At 41.6% G+C, this 19,752-nt stretch overlaps 1 protein-coding gene across 1 annotated transcript in view; it reads right to left on the minus strand.

Annotated features, from left to right (window-relative positions):
• STON2 (stonin 2) overlaps positions 1 to 19,508 on the minus strand; it is a 68,001-nt gene extending 48,493 nt beyond the window's left edge. The window contains exons 1-3 of the mRNA XM_036384142.2: positions 19,430 to 19,508; positions 4,195 to 4,406; positions 3,501 to 3,746 (exon numbers count right to left, since the gene is read on the minus strand). Coding sequence (XP_036240035.1) covers positions 3,501 to 3,746; positions 4,195 to 4,282 — 334 coding nt within the window. The 5' untranslated portion in view covers positions 4,283 to 4,406; positions 19,430 to 19,508. The remainder of the gene's footprint in view (positions 1 to 3,500; positions 3,747 to 4,194; positions 4,407 to 19,429) is intronic.
• Between the last annotated feature and the right edge of the window lie 244 nt (positions 19,509 to 19,752).

Consider the following 19,752-nt stretch of genomic DNA (forward strand, 5'->3'; position numbering starts at 1 on the left):
ATATCTATGCTTAAAACAATGGACTGGCTTTTAATATGCAGATTTACCTCGAAGCATTAATTCCTTTTTAGTGTTTTGAGGACCTGTCCTTGATCCCTACACTGTATTACAATAAACCACGTTAGCATCATTTATTTTCTTATTACATAGGACTTCAGATTTTTCTGATTTTAACACAGCACCACAGTTTCTAGTGACAGGTGTAGTTTCCAGCTGCTGATCTTGTGTTGCAAGTATTGCCTACTTTCAGAGAGAGCAGCACAAAGTAGTTAAGCCCAGATACGCTGTTGGATAGCCTCTCAAGGGTCATGGTAAGAGTCCAAGTAATTTGAGCCATTTAAAACCAGACAAAGCTCTTGGGAAGAAGTGGGCGTGGCTGACTAGGATGGATGATGTAATAGATCTTGCCTTACTCTAATTATGGTGAGTAAGAATACCTCATTGAATTGAAGAGTGCAGCTAACACTGATAGAATATGAGACTGTGAGCTGGAGGCCCATTGTGTAACAAATGCAAATGTTTTGTCACCTGCTGGCTGTGATCATTTACAGATTGTGTAGCATTTGTGATAGGAACATTTGGGTCAGCCTTAAAATCTCATTTTTCACTTTGGCAGTAACAGTTTGACTAAGCTGATAATAATCATAACAAAATTAAAATTTCTCCTTTTCCCCACAAAAGGGAAACAGAGAATGGGACACCACAATACATCGTTTCTCTGACTTAATATTTCTATGGCCTCACTCAAGAGTTTTTGCTTCTTGAGGAGAAATCCACATGATTTGGCAGCTGTCAGTTAACATACCTATACATAAACCTCAAATGCTGAAATATTTTGAATCAAACATTTTGCTTAGCATTTACTCTACCTGAACCTGGCAGAAGGAAGGGTTTACAAGAGCATACTAATAAAATAGTTTTCACTGTGAGGCTTATTATGGGTGCTTTTCATTTCTGTACCTCAGATTTTGACCTTTCTTTACATCTTCCAAATTCTTTGCCTGTTTGTTCAGCCCGGTTTCTTGCCATCAGTCCCCCAACCTCTGTAGCCCCAATAATGCCTTCAGTTTTCCCAGAACAAAAAGGATCCAGCATTAGCCTTGGTTTTGTTTAAAATGTACTTCCTATAGAATAACCACTACATTCCAACTGTATTTACATTGCTATTTTTTTAGACTCTGAGCATTTTGAGAGAAATATTTGCTTTTGGGGAAACCTGTGCCAAAATACTGTAGCCCCAATGTACAGAATCTCTCTCTCTGAGGACTGATCCTCTTTGCTCTCACGGCACTCTGGAAATCCCACTTCGCAATCCCTTTTCAAAATGTATTTCCAGGCAGCCTGGCCATCAGCCTGGGTAATTATCTGGTCAGCTGAGCAGCTGCTCAAGCACATTCAGACAGACAGACAGACAGACAGACAGAAGATTTCCTAACAGCGCTGAGCCCTGACAGGACCGCGACCGGGGGTGCTGAGCCTCCAGGACATTGCTCTTCACAGCTGCCTGCACAGGAAACAGATTTCAAATGTGGCCGTCCTTCTCACACCAATCCTTCTGTTTGCACTTAGCCTTTATACTCCTCCCTCCCCCGGCTGGGTACTTGCTATTGTTCCTACATAGAGTGTTTGCTACTGGAAATGAGTAATTGCTGTCACCTCGGGCTTTCCACTCCGGGTGTCAGCGAACGCAGCTCTCCAGCTTTGCTGCCGCCCATAGAATTAAATCGTGACCTGCACAATAATGGAGAACAACTAGGCTGGAGTTTATCCCACCTCTTGCTGTCAAACGTCCCTCAAAGTAAAGGGCCAGAAACAAAGACCTGTCATTTCTGCTTCCCTTCAGAGGCTGTCAGCTGCACTGGTCTGGCCCTTTATCATACAGGGTCCAGAAAAGGAGTGGGACCAGCTCATAAGTAAGGATTTTAAAATATCCTTAGGAAACACTTCCTTAGGGTTCCTATATAGTTCATAGAATAATAGTTTCCCATGCAAGAATTACATGGAGTACATCCTGATCTGACTGTCAGGGCAACCACCCTCCTCCATGAATCTCAGTCAGATGCCAAAGTCAGTGTGTAAATATCCTCCCTCAGTGACATGGATCATACAGGACAAACCTCTACAGGGGCACAAATGAGTGTCTCCTACAAAACTGCAATGCTTTTGGAAAGTCTACTCTACTCTCCTCATCTGGATGTCCTAGACCTCTGCCTACAGACTAGTGTCCCCTGTGACTGAAAACCCACACCAACACGCAGTGCTTTTGCTAATTATATACCTTAAGACCAGGCCACATCCCTCCAAGGGTAGGACATCAGGTAATATACTATAAAATTTGGTTTATGGAAGTCTTTTTCTTATGATTAGCTTTATTAAGGTTGAGGAAAGATTTTTAATTTTTGCTTAAGAAGGTGCATTTACAGATTTTTCAGTTAACAAGGATATAACAACATTAGGAAGGAAATACCAAGTCAGAGCAACCAACAGCCCCATTTGAAAAAGTACGTGGCTGTGTGAGTAAGCATAAGGATCACATAGCCATGAAACTAGAGAGAGAGGTAGAGTATCTCAGTTTTACGTATTTATACTTCATGGGTGCTCTTCCTTCTCGCCACATCACAAGGATAAATAAGTATTTACAACTAAGAACCAACAAATAAATATAAAGAAGGTCAGAGAAATCTCTTTTAGAAGAGATTCTAAAGGTTCCCCTACTTCTGCACAAAGGTCTAACCACACTGTCTCTAAAGGACTAGTCTGCAGCATCCATCAAAATAGCAGATGGAAAACCAGATGGAGTTTATCCAAAACCCAATCCAAAGCTGACAATCCAAGTTTTCTGTCAGAAGTATTATTCATGTGTTACAGGGAATTCACATGTTTAAAGCATGTCAGAAAGAACTGCTATATTTGAAGATAAGTGCATGCAATGCTGGAATTAAGGTAAACATCTGTTGTCTTTGTAATTCTCCAGCTGCTAAATCACCAGACATCAGGAAGTATCAAAAGACAGCAGGAAGTACTGATGAGCACTGGCACATTAGTTGCTGGTATCAATGAACTGCTGGCAAAAAGCATATGGGAACTAAGATCGGGTAAAGGCCAGGATCACATTCTTTGGGTTCCAGATTACAAAGGCGAATATGGCTCAGACTTTTTCAATGGCTTTTCATACCTCTATGTAAGAAATGTCACTGCTGAAAACACCTCTATGCTCGTTCCCCATGAATGCATTTTGGCAATCTCCAAGACTTAGTCAAGACACAGGTGGAGTGAATCACAAAAGGCTTTAATTTTCTTTACAAAAAGAAAATATTTCTTGTTCAATCCAGAAGGATACTGTGAGCCCTTTTTGAAACTCTGATAACATTAATTGTGTTAAAATACAGTGCAAACTACTCAAACCTTTGAGAAGCCAAAGAGCAAGGCAAAAATCCTGTATGCTCTCATTGTACTTTGTTATCTTACTGGAACACACCTTCTCATTGCTTTTGCCTCACCTGTTTGTGGGTGGGTTGATGAAGCACTGGTCCATGGTGCATCTTCAAACTGAACCCAAGCACTGATGGATGATGACAGATCAGTGCTGGGAGACACATGGTTACCAGAATCCACCTTGGGCTGCTCAGCTGCCTCCTCCAGCTCTGAGCAGAAAAGGTCTTGAAATCCTCCATTTGCATTGTGGTTCTCTTCTGAGGATGTGTCAGAGGAACTAAAACATTTCACTGGAGGAGCCTCAGTGCTACCTAAAATAGCAGTAACATAGAAAGATTTACAGGATTGGTCATTATTTCATTGTTTTTTATTGAAACAACTAAAATTTGCCACTAAATGTAGGAATTTTTCCTTCACCTAATGCAGTTTTTGGATTAAGACTGGGCAGTCTTGCACTTGATTTTAATAGGTGAGATGTCCTCAGTGGCTGGTTGGATACTGTCTTGAATTTTGAAGCACAGGTCCAAAAGCTATAGTAGATCTACATTACATCACACAAGGAGAGCGATTTGCCTTTTTGGCCCAAATTCTCCTGTTACATGGGGTAGCAGGAGATAATTCAATCTCTGCACAAACTGCTTCCACTTAGAAGGCAAGCTCTCCCATATATATCACATATATACGCTAGATTTATGCCAGTAGTTGGTCTAAATCAAACAAGGAAGTCTCACCAGTTCCAGATAAAATCAGAGCGCTTACCTCGTGGGGGAACAGGGAGGAGCAGCTCGTCAGTGAAGGACACCCACTCGGACTGCTGGGAGGCAATGACACTTGTCAGAGATGTCATATTCGCAGCAGGTCACTCATCTTCACTCAGGGATCAGAAGGAGGAGGAAGAAGCAGAATGGGAGAGGTACAGTGAAGATGAGCCAATAGATGGAAACACCTCCTTTGCACTTTCTTTTCAACTGCTGTTAAGACAAGAAAGCAGATGATTTCTTTTAGAAAATTAAATGGGAGGAACTAGTGCCACCATTTTTTATGATATAGAATGTTAAAGCAATTTATGTACCACAGTCACAAGCACTGTCAAAGCACTACCACCTTTGAGACAGGAATGTCACCTGTGTTTAGAGGAGGGTTACACTTGAGCAACTCCTCCATATAAAGCAATCATCTTCATGTTAAAACAGTCCATCACCAAAACCAATGTTTTAGTCCTTACTCAAGGAGCCATGCCTCTCGTGATCCCAGCAAGAGCAGATGAGGAGATTCTCCCAGGTTTGGCAAATTTTGATTATGATGTAACTTGATCCCCACTCTAAGCTATCAACATGTCTTTGCCCACCTTGCTGCTTACAATGTCTAATCCCTCAGCAGAGCAAGCAATAAACTGCATGTTTCATTATCAATAACAATTATGAAGCTGATTCTGGAACGAGGATGAGCGGCCAATGACTCTCATCATGGTCTGGGTATAGAGATCTGCCCTCTCATCTAGATGTACCTTCCACTCTGCTGCTTGACTGGAACTTCAAATCTAATTTTAAAAACCATCTTAGACCTTGTCCAGAGTTAAGCATAATTTTGCTGTAGCTCAGCAAATGTTTTCACAGATGTGAAAACTGAATTTAGTAGGCCCTTCAACAGTACGCACCTCACAAAGATCTGTGAATCTGCTAGATGGAATGGAGCACTGGAAAGTGCTCTGGTTGTTAGCTAGTAACTGGGAGGGTCAGGTCCAGGCAGAGACATTCTCTCTGACAGGAAACCATGACCACCTCAGTTTTGCAAACCACTTCAAAACTCTCGGAAGACTCTTCCTAGGGAAATATGCTAATTCTGTCCCCAATTATCTCAAGCACTGAAGCTCTTGTTGCCATGGTGTTGAAGTACTTGAAAATACTGAAACTCAGACCTATTTGAAAGAGCTTTAAGAAGCATTTCTTGGCCTCCTGTCTCTCACCTAACTAAAGGGTTTTTCAGGGTGAAACTTCATGTTAGCGTACAAGAACAGATACTTCACCGAGACTTCTCTTTACCCCATATTAACAAAATTTGGGCCTAAAAAGCAGACATATTTAAATGCATTCAATCTTTTAGCATTTCTGAAGGAGACAGATCATTAAATAGCTCCCAATATTGTTATTCTAGTCAGGGACACAAAGTCCTTTGTCAGCTGAAGGCAGATCAGCAGTCAAGAAAGAGCTGAAAACTTCAGAAGTTTGGAAGTCACAAACCTGTCTGACAACTAGAATTCCTGTCTGAAGATGAATCTTTTTGAGCAGAATAGAATGCAAAATGTACCATTTCCTGCAAACACATAAAAGGATTCCCAGAGATAATCCTGATGGTTAAGTGCAATCTGCCATAAGACTGATCCCCTTGCCATAGACTTTCCAGAGGCTGTGAGCCCCTGACCAGTCACCCTGCACATCTTACCCTTGTTACACAACCAATTCCCTCCTGCAGGAGGAACAGCAGCACTTGGGCCCCTTTTCCCGCACTGCCATGGCAGGACCCCTGTCTCCATGCAGTGTGGGCAGGTACACCTGCCTGCCCTGAATAATATCTATTTTGGGTGCTGTTAATAGAAACTACAAAGCTAAACACAGAAGCAAGCTAAGGAAAAAAATAAATCAGATGTTTAGGGTCATTTGGAGGCCATATAAGGGAAGGAGAGGATGACCTTGGTGTCTTGTTTTCCTCATGTGACCAATTAAGCTGTTTGTTTTGGTCTTGTTTAAATATCTGTAACTAAGTTTTCTTTTCCCAGACAACTGGATACTGACCCTGCCCTTTCTCCTGGAAAAGTCCTGACAGAAGCATGAAGTGGCAGGAAATGAAAAAAGAAAACAGTTTACCCTGCTCTGTATGCACAGAGACTTCAGTAGAGCTCATTTTTAAATTTCTTTTTCTTTTTAATTTCAAGGGGAAGAAAGATATGAAAGGAGGCAGGAAAATGGACTGTTTCAGCAGAACAGGTACGTGGGAGAATTACACCATTATTTTAAGATGGATTTCCTCTAGTATCATACTGCCCTGTGACAAATATAATTCTTAAAATCCACTTAGTACCAGACAGCAAAATTAGCACTTTAAAATGGATAGTAAGCATTATAAGCCCAGAAAAGCATCAAAATACTGTGCATTGAGGGTTATACAACTTTCCCATGACTGGAATTTTCTAGAGACTTCTTAGTTTGGTAAATAAAAGAGATTTTGTTGACTTATCAGGGTTATCATGCCCTTTAGACAAGCAGCCTGAAAGAGAAGAAAGGCAGTCTGAATAGCTAATAACTTCAAAGATATTCAGAATAGAGGCATTTTGAGGCTGCATATGTTAGGTTAAAAAAAAAAAGAAGAAAAGATAGAATTTTGCATTCTTTCAACATTCACAAAAGATCCTCACTCCTACCCCTTGACCTAAATGCCTGTATAGAATTATGAATCATATATAGCTAACACCTGTGCAGACTATGTGGAAAAAATACTTCATCCACAAACTTCACCTCTCATTCACTCTCCCAAATCCTCCTTTGAGAAATATCTAACCCCATCCCACTGTGAACCAATGGGCCTCAGCCAGCACAACACCAGTGCCACTGTGCATTCAGTCAACACAACAATGCTGCAATCTGCAGAACCACTACAGAGGTAAATCTCTCCAGAAGAGCCCTGAATCCCCTCTGTACCAAAGCAACCAGCACCACTATTTAAACACTGCAGTGAGTACTCTGCAAGTGAATTTCAGAGTGTTCCTTCCCGTTCTTCAGAAATCTCAAACATCTCTGGATATTCATAGAGGAATGAACTTTGGAGCCTACTAGGGCTGAGATCAAATGGATCCTCTAAACTCTAAGTGAGCTACAATTAAAGCAAAAGTTTATGCTGCACAGCCCAAACACATTTCTTGGAACAAGATATTACCAGGCCATATCAGCAGTTTTTTTCTCTCTACACTAACAGGATTATTTAGATTGTTACTTCTGGATTTGTGTTATGTGCACTAGGCGCTTAATGCTGAACTGGTTAAAAAAAGTAAGCTAATTTATCAGATTTTTGGTTAAAAAATGTGAATCAGAAGTTTGTTTGTTTCCTGCTATTACACGGTAAATACAATGTTTTACCTACCCAATGATCCTTACCACCAATTCCAAGGCAGTGACTTGACCATGAGGAAAAAAAACTCTCTAAGAAGCTGCAATTTCTGCTTCAGGTGTCCCTTCTCACGTTACAGTTTCACAGTGGTGCGTGTAAATATGAGTGACAAGTAGGTGACCGTTATTTCCAGGTCTCCAGAAGGTAGAGATCATAGAGCTGGAACAAAACTCTGTGTCTCTTTAGTCCCCTCAGTGTTTTGATTATGCAAGCCCTTTTGAAGACTGATGAAGGTTTATTCTAAAATGACAGAACTGCTTTGATAACTAGAAACCTCTTATTTCAAAACTATGTAAATTCACAGACTACAGCCATTCCTTCTTGTGATGTGATTACACATCTGTCCTTTTGTACAACTCCACTCTAGCAGCAGATGAAAAGGAATAGCATTGTCCTTCTCCCTTTATCTTGGAAAACCAAAATCATGCATTTGAGAAGGACACACATAATTATCCAGAAGTCTGACAGCCAGCACCTTGTACAATGAGCCCTCACTTTAGGGGGGACCTTTACACACTATGTGAGTACAAACACCAACAGTACTAATGTTGGTATGTAGAAATGTTTGTGTCGTTATTGAGGCTTAGAAGTATCAGAAGTATCTGAAATGGATTTCAGAAGTATCTGTAATTGCATGGTGTTTTTGTAAACATACCATTCCAAGTATTTAATTACTCATGTGTTTGGACAGCAAACTCAAACAGTTTCTCAGTAGATTTCAACTCTGCTGAGAAGAAACAGCTTAGCACAGTTAATAATTTTAAGCACTAAGGGTCATTTCTCCAATTGCCTCAAGTTACATCCATAAGATGCAGGCTGCAGTTGGCTTTCTGATCACTACCCAGAATTACTAGGTTACAGTTATATGGGAAAACAGGAGAAAAAAGTCAGAGTAAAAATACTGAGAATGAAATTCAGTTGTTTGCGTTCTTGTTTTCCAAATATATCAATTGCAAGCTTGTGCTAAGTACATATACTCTATTGCCTTACATGGCAACATAATTGAAAAAAATCTGTAATCCATACGGTGATTCTGTTTTTCTTGCTTATACATTCCCTTATAATCTCAGGAACTGAAACATTAACTGGTTACAGTGGTTTGCATTTGGTTTTGTAGGAGACCATTGTGGGAAAACAACTAAATAAGCTGTTAAATTTCACTTAAAAGAAAAAAAACTAAGCCAAAGGGACAGTAAGAAAAGGAAAGACTCTGACCAGGGCTTTTCTTGTAAAAAACAAACTTCACTCCCACCAGGAAAGCCTCAAGGAAAAATAAGTAATTTTATCTTGACCATGTGTTTGGCAAACCTGTACAGATGAAACTATTCTGGTAGCATGAAGTGAGGAATGATTGCTGCCTTGGGCAAATTTCCAAGTGAGAGAGAGCTCATGGCTCTTCCTCTCGGCTTGGCCTGTAAATAAACACTGACCATCAGCACATCATGAGCTGAATAATAAACAAACTCCAAATTGGAACTCTGTTCTCCAGCATCAAAACCAAATCCCAAGTACTTCAAGGTGCAACAGCATAAACAAAACACAGTGCTAAACAACAGGAAAATAAACCAAAACAACGAATTTAAGAAACCCAATGAAATAAAGGAAGTGGATTTAGATATCATTCTTGCTGAAAAAAATAATTTTATCAACCTCTGCCTAAATACCTCAGGTAAGTTTACCTTATGAACGACCTAGATGATGACAGGAATAAAGTTACATTTGGTTGATTATGGTATTTGCAATATTGACAATATTTCCTCCACATATACAGCTCTGCCAGCTTGTAAATTGCCCTGAGAAAGTCTCTGATAAAACTCTGTCTTAGATCTTAGACCAGTTTTACTTACTCTGATACATGCTTTTATATGAGCTCCATGACTTCAGATGTAGCTTAAAAAGTTCAGTCACTACCTGCTGCATGTAACACACACACAAAAGCAGAACAAAAACTCACCAGATGAAAGGAAGAATTAGGGCCCAAAGGGAGACAAATGGACGTGCCTTATGGAACTCCTGCAGCCTCTCTGGGAGAAAGGATGGCTTTTCCCATTATGGATTACACCTGAGTGAATGGTAACAAGATTTGCTCTGCAGAGCCAGAGCAAATGCCCCTTGTGCCATTACAAGGTAGGTCATTAGTGCTGTCTCCTGGTGATTTGAGACAGAGATGGGGCAAGGTGGAGTGAGGTAATGAAGGGGACTAGAGCTATCTGGCACTCTGAATGACAGAAAAGCAGACTGGTGGTCTGCCTGAGCCCAGGACCCACTGCAGCCACCCTAATGACCATTCTCAATTATTCCAACACATACAAAGTGATCTGCCTAAATCCACACTGCAAGTCCATGGCAGAAGCAGTGTTAAAGCTGAGGTGACCTGGAATGACCCTATTTTCTCCAGCACAACCAGCACACATAAAAGCATATGCCACAAACGCACATCCCAGCTTTCCTGGAAGCTCACAATTAGTGACAGTAAGAGAGGAGAGTCTGTACAGGATGCATTGGTAAGAAAGTCACAAGCATCTCCCCCAGGAATATTTGTGTCAAGGCTAATATCTGGAAGGTCAACAGCTGCTGTTTTCTCTGCACCAAAATCTATCTACCACACAAGCTCCTCTGTTTTCCACAGAGAGAAGACACCTAAAATGCTCTCCTGCAGGCAATACCAGCATATTTAGGCAGTTCAGAAGGCAATAATGTCTCTCCTGCCAAGGCCATGCCTCAGAAATACTTCATGGATTCTGGATGTCTCATAATGAGAGACAGAGATTCAAAGTCAGATGCTGGAGATAAATTGTACAACCTCCTCTATACTTGTACTCCTAAAAGCATGAGAAATGTAGAAAGACACTGTAGAAGACCAGCAGTGCAAAACAAAATAGGAGTTTTTATGTATTTTTAATTTATTTTTACTATTAGAAGAAATATACAGCAGGCAAAAACCAAGGGAGGATGTGAGACAAAATGTTTGACAGTGACAGTTCACATCATCAGTCACCAGCAGGAAAACAGAAGTTCTGCATCTCAGGACTTTCAGTATAGCTCACTCTGGGTACATGATTCATTCAAAGTGTAACTGAAGCTATGTAATTGCATGGGAACTTGAAGGACAACTTCCCAAATTGCCAACCTTTCAACTCAAACTAGAATCTGAGGCAACAATCAGAAAAATGCTTTTCCTACCATACAGAGCAACAGTGCAATAAAACTAGACTGGGACAAGATCACAGGAAAGAGGCACTGTGTCAATTTGTTTAGAAGAACATTTGCATCTCTAAAATCTGGCACTTTTTTTCCCCCCAGTCAGTATTTTATAAACAGGAGAAAAAAACAGAAGAAAAAACCCACTAATTTAGATTTTTCCTCCCAAAGACTAGAATAGTTCAAGTTTTACTTTGTTCAGCAAAATTCTGGTGGTACTCATAATAGACAACAGGAAATGTAAATGCAGTAAGGGAGGAGAGGTTGTTAACATCCCCTTAGGAAAGGGTGGGTTCAGGGTCCTTACTACTTGTCCTTGTTTTCTCAAGGCCTCCACAGGGCAGAACCCAGCACCCAGATTCCAGACTTCAACACCTGCCCATTACATTTGTCACAGATTCTTTTCTGCTTCAAGATGGTGAATTTGGACTGGTCACAACTATTGCACAACACAATAGTATAAAATTGACTCTCCAATCCACAGTGCGTGGAGGGAACTGTGTTTAAGAATTGATTTCTTCTTTCAAACCTCAAAAAGTGAGTCATACAAGGAATGTGTGTTTCAAAAGAAAATTCCCACTGAGTGACCTGGTTTGCACATCTGATATTGATGCTTTCATATGTTCTCATTTAAATTCTGCAGACAAGGTAGCCAGATGTATTCCATTTACCAAACCCTCCAAAAGATCCAGTATTTTATTTGCTGTTGTGATGATGATAAAAGTGTTTTTTTAAGTTATCTCACTAACACAAAAAGCACAATGTTCAACAATTATTCCACAAAAAGCACAGTGTTCTACAATTATTCACTGCAGAACCAACTATGGCACCGTAGCATGACATCACTGAAGACAGCCATCAAGAAGCGAACACAGAGCATAAAATCCTATCTACCTTTCCTTCTTCTGTACTGGGACTAATGACAAAAGAAACAGGGAAGGGAGTAAGCTATCATAAGTTTACTGGAATATCATGCTGGATGACCAACACTCTTTCAGAAAACACACAGCCTGGCTTGTAAGAAATGCCATCCTGTTGTGACAGATATTAACTTTCCAGCACTGCTTATATGCATTGCAACAAATTACTGCATTTCAAATATTCACTGTACAAATCAAAAGCTGATCCTGCTTCTATCAGTAAGGATGGTAATTCCATTGTGGAGTGTTTCATCCGCACAAATGAAATCAGGGCTTTATTTTCTGATTACAAATAAGTTAAATGCTAGAAGATGGGTAAAAACACCTTCAGTGAAGATGGTGGGTACAATTATTTGCCATCAATCAGTATCAGTTAAACTCTCATTTTGACTAAGCTGGTGGAAGAGCAAAAAAATAAACACCTCCCCCCCCCCCCAAAAAAAAATCTCCAAGAAAGAGAGAAGTCAAGCCCTCAAGCCCTCAAACACTAGCCACATTCAAGACAAGGGAGGAACTGAATACTGAAGTCTGTAGAGAGATGCTTCACTGGAGGCTGTATGCCTACAGAGAGGATGGGCATTGATCTGTCTGAGCTGTGAGTATGCACAGAATGGGAGAACAGATTCAGAGTGAGAGAAAAACACAGAATCCAACTGTGAAAGCATCAGGAAGACAAGGACTATTGAGGAAGTGATGCAGCCCTGAATGAAAGCAAAGAAGTTTTCTTGTGCTGAATGTTGGCTGAAAAGGGTGATTAGGAACACTGAGCAAGAAAGTCATCTTCTGTTCAAGCCTTCTCTGTATATCCATGTAGCTAACAACTATTTACATATAAATAATTTATCTATAATTGTATTTCTATGTGACATCTTTTATAACTTCTAATCTGTATCAGCAGCGCCTTTCCAATGAAGAGTTTAAAAAGGGGTTTTTGTTATAAAGGAGATCCTTCTTGATTGTTATAGATAAAGGCAACATTAAAATGTGAAGTTGTCTCCCAGTTTATGGAAACCCTGCTTGATTATTTAAAGCCAGACAAAAACCAATACTCTGGAGGAGATAGAACAGGGAACAAGCTTGCCCTAGCAGAAAATTCTTTCAATGATCCAACCGGTCTTTCCTCATTTCCAGTTTCTGAAGAGTTAAATGCAACTTAATGTGATGCCAGGACACTGCAGTCCTTCAGGGCAACCCACAAATATCATGTTTGTTGTCACTCTCTATTTCAGACAGCCTAAATATAGGCCCATTAGACATGATGGTTCTATTCCTTTAGCATGGCTACTCCTGTTTCAAGAGAATGAAAAAACAGCCCTAGGAAAAAAAAAAAAAAAAAGGTTGTGCAAAGATTGAATTTAAAGGTACCCAGTTTTTTATATAATATTACCAAAAATATATCTGAAGTAGAAACAAAGTTCCTGACAAGTCAAGTTCATACACAGCACAAAAAGAGTTTGTTTAAAATGGTACTGTCTAAGGCATTTGTGCTTAATTGTTTTTGTTTAGTTGTCAAAACATAAGAAAGTTTTGAACTTTTGAACAAAACATAGAAAGTCAAAACATAAGCACAGTATACTAGCATGATGTAGAACAGAGGGTATGAGAAAATCCTTCACTTTTTGTTGTTCGGTTTTATTGAGGTTTTGGGCTGTTTTGTTTTTGCTAACACACACTAATAAGTGGTAGTCTATGGTAGCACCCTGATGATAGTGCCTGTGAGACAGCAGGCAGCCTTTTGCATTCCAAAAGAGGAATCCAAGACACAGGGCCATCTATCTAGGTGAGATCTTTTAAGTGATGCAGAGGTACATGGGGTGAGTGATGCAGGCCCCTCTTGCATATGGAGGCAGTAAGGCACTTGTATTTTATTACACTCAGTGTTTTGCTGAGGAAGCTGCAACAGGGAGACAATGCAAGTCTGACACCAACTGCAGGAAGGAGGACTGGTTGCACCTCATGCTAAAAGGCATCAAATAATTAATACCAACATTATTGCATGGCTTCCATGAGATCATCTTTTAATGGTTAGCTCCAAGCACATTCACATCAATAGCCTGGACTGGATACAGGGAGAATCTGCAAACTTTTCTGGGAAAAAAAAAGAGTTGAATGCTGGTGTGAAGCTCTGAGCCTGTATGTAGTATGGTAAACTAATACAGCTGCCTCCATTCAGAGAGACTGGACAATTCAATTGCAGAGGTCAGAGATGTGTTATTTAGGAGAGGAAAGCCCAGATCTGCCAAATCTATTCTACCTCAGTTTTATTCTCTTCAGTGACACTTGAGATTCTGGCTGTGAATGCCCCCAAAGTAATCCATGCACCGATCAACTGAGCATTCCTCAAGCTAAACTCATGTACTGGATAATTTAGGATAAATTTGGGAGCATGCACCTGATGCTTCCACCATGTATAATTCTTATATATAGAATGTAAGCTTTAGCCAGGTAAATAAATACTTGAACTGTGGTGAACTTGAAACAACCTAGCAAGGATCAGAGAGAAGGGAGCATTTCTGTTGGCAAGTTTCTGTCATTAGGAGCAGCTGGCAACTAAACAGCAACTAATCATTAAACTTCATGGGCCAAATTCTTCCTTACAGCTATTCAATTGAAACTGCTCTGTTAGAAAATAAACAGGCCTTGTGCTGTGGAGCTTGACCAGCTCTAATTTCAGCTTTGCAGCTAGTAATACTTTTCTCTTCAAAAATGCTTGGTAGATGTTTTTTCATGCATTTCCATCATCCACATAACCACAAAACCACAATGAAGTTCTGCAAAACAGTACCTTCTGTTCACCAGATGCCCTTGATTCAGATAGCAAAATTACTGTATTGTATAGCCACTCCCTATTTCAAAAGTAAATTAAAGATAATTCTTTCATTTCATTTTAACAGCTGGCAAACCCAAGAGTCCACAGAGAGAACTGGTTTCTATAAATATTCATGTCTACAAATGCCAACTAAAACTTGGCCTAAAAAGAGCATAATGAATTAAGAAACAGCTCATCAAAAAGACATCCTTTCTCTCTAGCTCACCGGGCAGGCCTGCTGGCCCTTGGACCAGGAGCTCCACTTCAAATCTCAGCTCTGGAGCACACTGACTGCTCTTTGAATATCAGCATAGTTTTTAACTACTAGAGCACCTCTGTAGGATCCTGAAGCACACTGGTCAGTTCTGCCCTCTGTTTCAAGCTGAAGGAGTTGTGCTGAGACATTTAGTTCAGTTACCTTAATAAAGCAAGATGAATCACACCTCCTTTAACTCCAGACACCCAGTCAGACATCTGAGATAGTAACCTGAGGCTCTGCTTATAGTCAGTAGAAGGAGCACATCGTCTCCAGAGGGTCCTTTGCCTGATCTATTTTCTAATGAGGTGAATCCCCCTCCAAGAAGAATATGGTAACTAACTTAAACTTGCATGTCTTTTTTCACACCTAAGGGTGTAAACTTCAAGGAAGTCTTACACACATTTCTAGACATTTCACTGAAGGTGACTGACAAACCTTAATATATCACTGCTAAAAAATATTTTCAGCATTATGGGAAATACTTCCTGTCAAAAAAGCACCTATTGAAGAATTTTTGCAATTAATGAGAGCAAAAGCTCTTTAATTTTATGGTTTCCCTTCAGAAACTGTATCTCTATAGAACTGATGTATAAGAAAGCCATACATTCCAGTAACCTACTTCTTTTAAGATAAATTCCTATTTAAAAAGCACTCTTTGTTTCTATGTTTATCTAAGGGACACATTGTCCTACCATTGATGTCTGCTATTAAGTCTTGCAGTATCGTTCTAAGACGTTAATTATTTTTCTTGTAATTTTTTTTTCTGTCAATATATAATAATGATTATGCCAAATTTAAAAATGGGTTGTCAAGTTGGTCAAGAGGCTATATCCTAAGTTTACAGTAGTAAACAGCATAAAACCTTACCAAGGAGCTGAGTGGTAGAGTGAAATACTTAGCATTAAGGGCACCACTTTCACACTACCTTTTTTGTGGTTTTTAGTAACAATTATCTCCAAAATGATCCTGTAGACTGAATTTGCATTAGCACTTGGAGTACATTAAATGAGCTCCTCCTTCTGCTCAAACAGAATCAGTTTACGTGTATCTTTTTTTAGATGCAGAAACGCAGGTGATCAGGACATTCATTTTAAAAGTGCATTCCTGCTCTAAATAATGTGCTCATGTATTTTCATCTATAGTTTTTTCAGAAAAGAAGAGAAATCTGCAACACTGCTGTGTGTTCCTTGGTATTGTCAGGACTGCATCTTTTAAATTTTTTCCATCACAGTTTCTGAAATTGTACTCCCTTTTCAGTTTTGAAAAAAATAGGACGTTCCACACCATTCACCTTATTTGAACATTTAGAAGACAGTGAAAATTGATGGCAGAAGTCAATAGGGGATACATAATTCCTTCCTGGGAAGCAGTCTCACCCACATAGACACCTGTAGATGGATTTCTGGCCCTGTTTAAGGTCCTGGTAAACCTTTGACCACCTACAAGGAGCAAAGACGTAATCCCTGAAGTTTCAGATGTACCAGCTGAGTTGTAAGGCTTCTAATTTCCTAGGACTCAAATTCTTGTGGTCATAATTACAGCTACAGTCTTGAAGACAACACATGCTCATACCCGACACATACAATGACAGGCATTCCCTCCTTGAGGTTAACCACTTGTGAAGTTATTACATCCATTAGCAGAGTTCACAATCCTGTAAGAAAACATCTGTCATGATGGACTCCAAAGAAATGTACTAAGACATCTGAGGACAAAATAATCTGCAGTTGAATACTTTTTTTTTTCTTTTTGTAATGCAACCAATAGCTCAGATAAACAGGCCAAGAATTGCCTTTTGAAGGTTGTCCTTTCCTAGCTCAGTTGAAGTGATTGTCTTAGTTAAACACAACTTTTAGATGGCAAAGATTATGTTAGAGGACTGCCACCACCACATGAGTCCTTATAGTCCTATAGCTTAGTTCCTCATACCGTTTTGGTTTTCCAGCTTCCAGAGAAGGCTGATGGTATTGCAAAGAGATCCTTTAACAGGGCTTCAACAATTCAAAATTGATTCTGTTAGCTTACTGCACAAAGCCTCAGTGCAGTACCTGGTTAAAAGCTGCATGAAGAAAGGGTGCCAAGCGTCAGAGCAGGACAGTCCACAAGCCATGACCTTACAGCTGATGCCACCTTGGAAACTGTCTCACAGACTGGAAAAGTCACTGCTTCAGGGGCAACAGAAGCCTTGCAGAGCAAAACATCTTGAGAGGTTGATAACACACTTAGATACCACTTCTCATCTTCACTTGCTGATGCCAGACTTGAGATAGCTGAAAGTTACGGACTCTATAAACATGGTGTATTTAGCCCACTCACAATATGGTTGTAACCCACACACAGTCTGGGTTTCCCAACCAGGGAACTGTACCAGCTGCTAGTTCTTCACAAGATAGGTGGCAAGGCAGCACAAGCAAGGACTCGACATGGGGAGTTGGCCACTACTGAGACGTTGCTGTTACCTTTTTACGTTGCATCCCTTGGACTGTAATCTAAATCAACCACACAGAGTATTAATTGTGCCAATGATGTAGTGAGGGATACAAGGAACTCAAGGAAAGCTCTGCAGTTAAAAACCAAGGTATGCTGTTCCGTTCTTAATGATAATGAAGGACACAAATTATAAGAGCATACAACTGGTCAGAACTGAGAAACACTGCATCGTGTGGGAGAAAAAAAATCTGACCCTTTTTTCTTACTGGAAAGTTTAATGGTCATGCTCCTGATGACACTGGTATTTTAAAAATAATTTAAAAGCCAAAATTATAAAAGAGCAGAGTTGCCAGCTGTATTCCTAACATATAAGGAAATCTGTATGTTAGATCTGCTAGGGAGTTACTGCTACTCACTTTGTACTTCAAAGCATCATAGGAATATAATGAAAAGCCATTAACAATATACAGAAAAGGTCAAATACTTACCTGAAAAAAAGCATGACATAACAAAGTAATTCATAGTGAACACTGCTTTAAATTATAATTATTCAAATCTGAAAATTCTCGGAGAAGAGACAACCTAGCCATTAAGAAACAAAGTATTTAGAGAAGTCTAATGTGTTGCATAATCCCCCATAATACATCTCATAGAGATGTGGGAAGCTGCTCTTTGAACTTTTTGGTGATAAAACAAACTTTATTAAAATAAACCTGTTTATCTGGACAATATTAAGGCAAAGTCCAGATCTCACTTGTCAGTGTAATGCAAGGTATGTTTCCATCCCCTTGGCAGAGAAAAGAAAAAACAAAAACAGAGTCACATGCCAGAATCAGCGAACACAATAATTTTCCAAGCAACCTGTAGTTTGAAATTTACTTGCCCAGACTAGTAATTTGCAAAATACACATTTCACAGGAGACAAGAATGATTCATATCTGATTCACGAGAAATGTCAATGTTTGCCAAATTTTTGCCTTGACAATACTAAAAGTGCCCTCAAACCGATACTGCAATATTATCCTAAGGATATTTCCCAGCAAAAGGCACAACTAAAGTATGAGAAGACACGAGCTGCAAAGCATCACGCAATCTACTCAAGCAGTTGAGCATTTTTAAAACTTTTGTGTCTCTGGAAACCTGAAGTCTCAAACAGATTAAGCCATAGGAAAGAAAAAATGAGAAAAGCTGAGGCTGATTACAACAAATTAATCCACAAAACAATTAACAAAAACCAATAGAGAAAAGTGGAGATGCAGCATAGAAAGAATACTTAACACATGAACTAAACAAATGGGCAGAGAGAAGGCTGTCTGATCGTATATCAACACAAAAATCCACTTTGCATGGAAATGTGTAATTTGAGCATTTTAAACCTACAATTTAACATAGCGTATTCAAACGCGACAACAGAAAGATGAGAGAGAGATTTTTGTTTGCCTTGCAATATCTGAACCGCAGAAAAGCGTTTCAAAAGCAGCACAATTCAGCGGACCCAAGCAAGAAAAAAATCCAAACCATGAGTAATTACATAGAGCAGCTGAGGGGTAGGTGGATACGAGCAGCTTCCCCGCGCTGCTGCTAATGAGCGTTAACCCTTCCGCAGCCATAGAGCACCGACCCGCTGCAGGCGCACAGCCGCGCATCCCGAGGGGCGCCGGGCTGCCCGGCACCGGCACCGTCCGCGGAGAGCGGCCCTGAGGGAGCCCGGCACCGGCACCGTCCGCGGAGAGCGGCCCTGAGGGAGCCCGGCCCCGGCACCGTCCGCGGAGAGAGCCCTGAGGGAGCCCGGCATCGGCACCGTCCGCGGAGAGCGGCCCTGGGGGAGCCCGGCACCGGCACCGTCCGCGGAGAGCGGCCCTGGGGGAGCCCGGCACCGGCACCGTCCGCGGAGAGCGGCCCTGAGGGAGCCCGGCACCGAGGGGGAACGGGTCCGCGCTCGATACACAGGGTCGCGGCCGGGAGCGGTGCCTCGACCCCGGCCGGGGAAAGGGCCGGAGCGCGGAGGAGAACCCCGGGCGGCCCCGCTCCGCAAGCACCGAGGGGCAGGCGGCGGCCCGGGCTCCGCCGGCAGGGCCACCTGCCTTCACTTTAGGGCTCCTCGGCTCCAGTTTCTGAAGCGCTGCCCGCCAGCCCCGAGCCACGGTCCCCCTTCCCCGAGGCTCCGCAGGCAGAGCGCGGGGCTCCCCCCGCTCCCCGGCCCCGCGCACCTACCGCCGGCTGCTGCTCCGCGGCCGCTGCAGGCGCCCTCCCGGCGCGATCACCCCCGGCCCGGCCCGCCCGCGCCGCCGCCATTGGGCGCTCCCCGGAGGCGGTGGCGCCGCATTGGCCGGGCCCGCCCCGCCCCGCGCGGAGCCGGCCCCGGCCCCGCTGCCCGCCCGCCCCGCAGCGCCGGCACCGCGCGCAGGTGGCGGCGGAGCGGCCGCCTCGTCCTGCACACTCCCCGCGCTGATCGCTTCCAAGTTTCTTAGGGCCCATTTCTAAGTACGATTCAAAGGCAACGGAGTTCGCCGTCTCTGTTCGCCCACGGGCAAAAA

Source organism: Molothrus ater, chromosome 6, assembly GCF_012460135.2.
Source record: "Molothrus ater isolate BHLD 08-10-18 breed brown headed cowbird chromosome 6, BPBGC_Mater_1.1, whole genome shotgun sequence".
Classification (NCBI taxonomy): Eukaryota; Metazoa; Chordata; class Aves; order Passeriformes; family Icteridae; genus Molothrus; species Molothrus ater.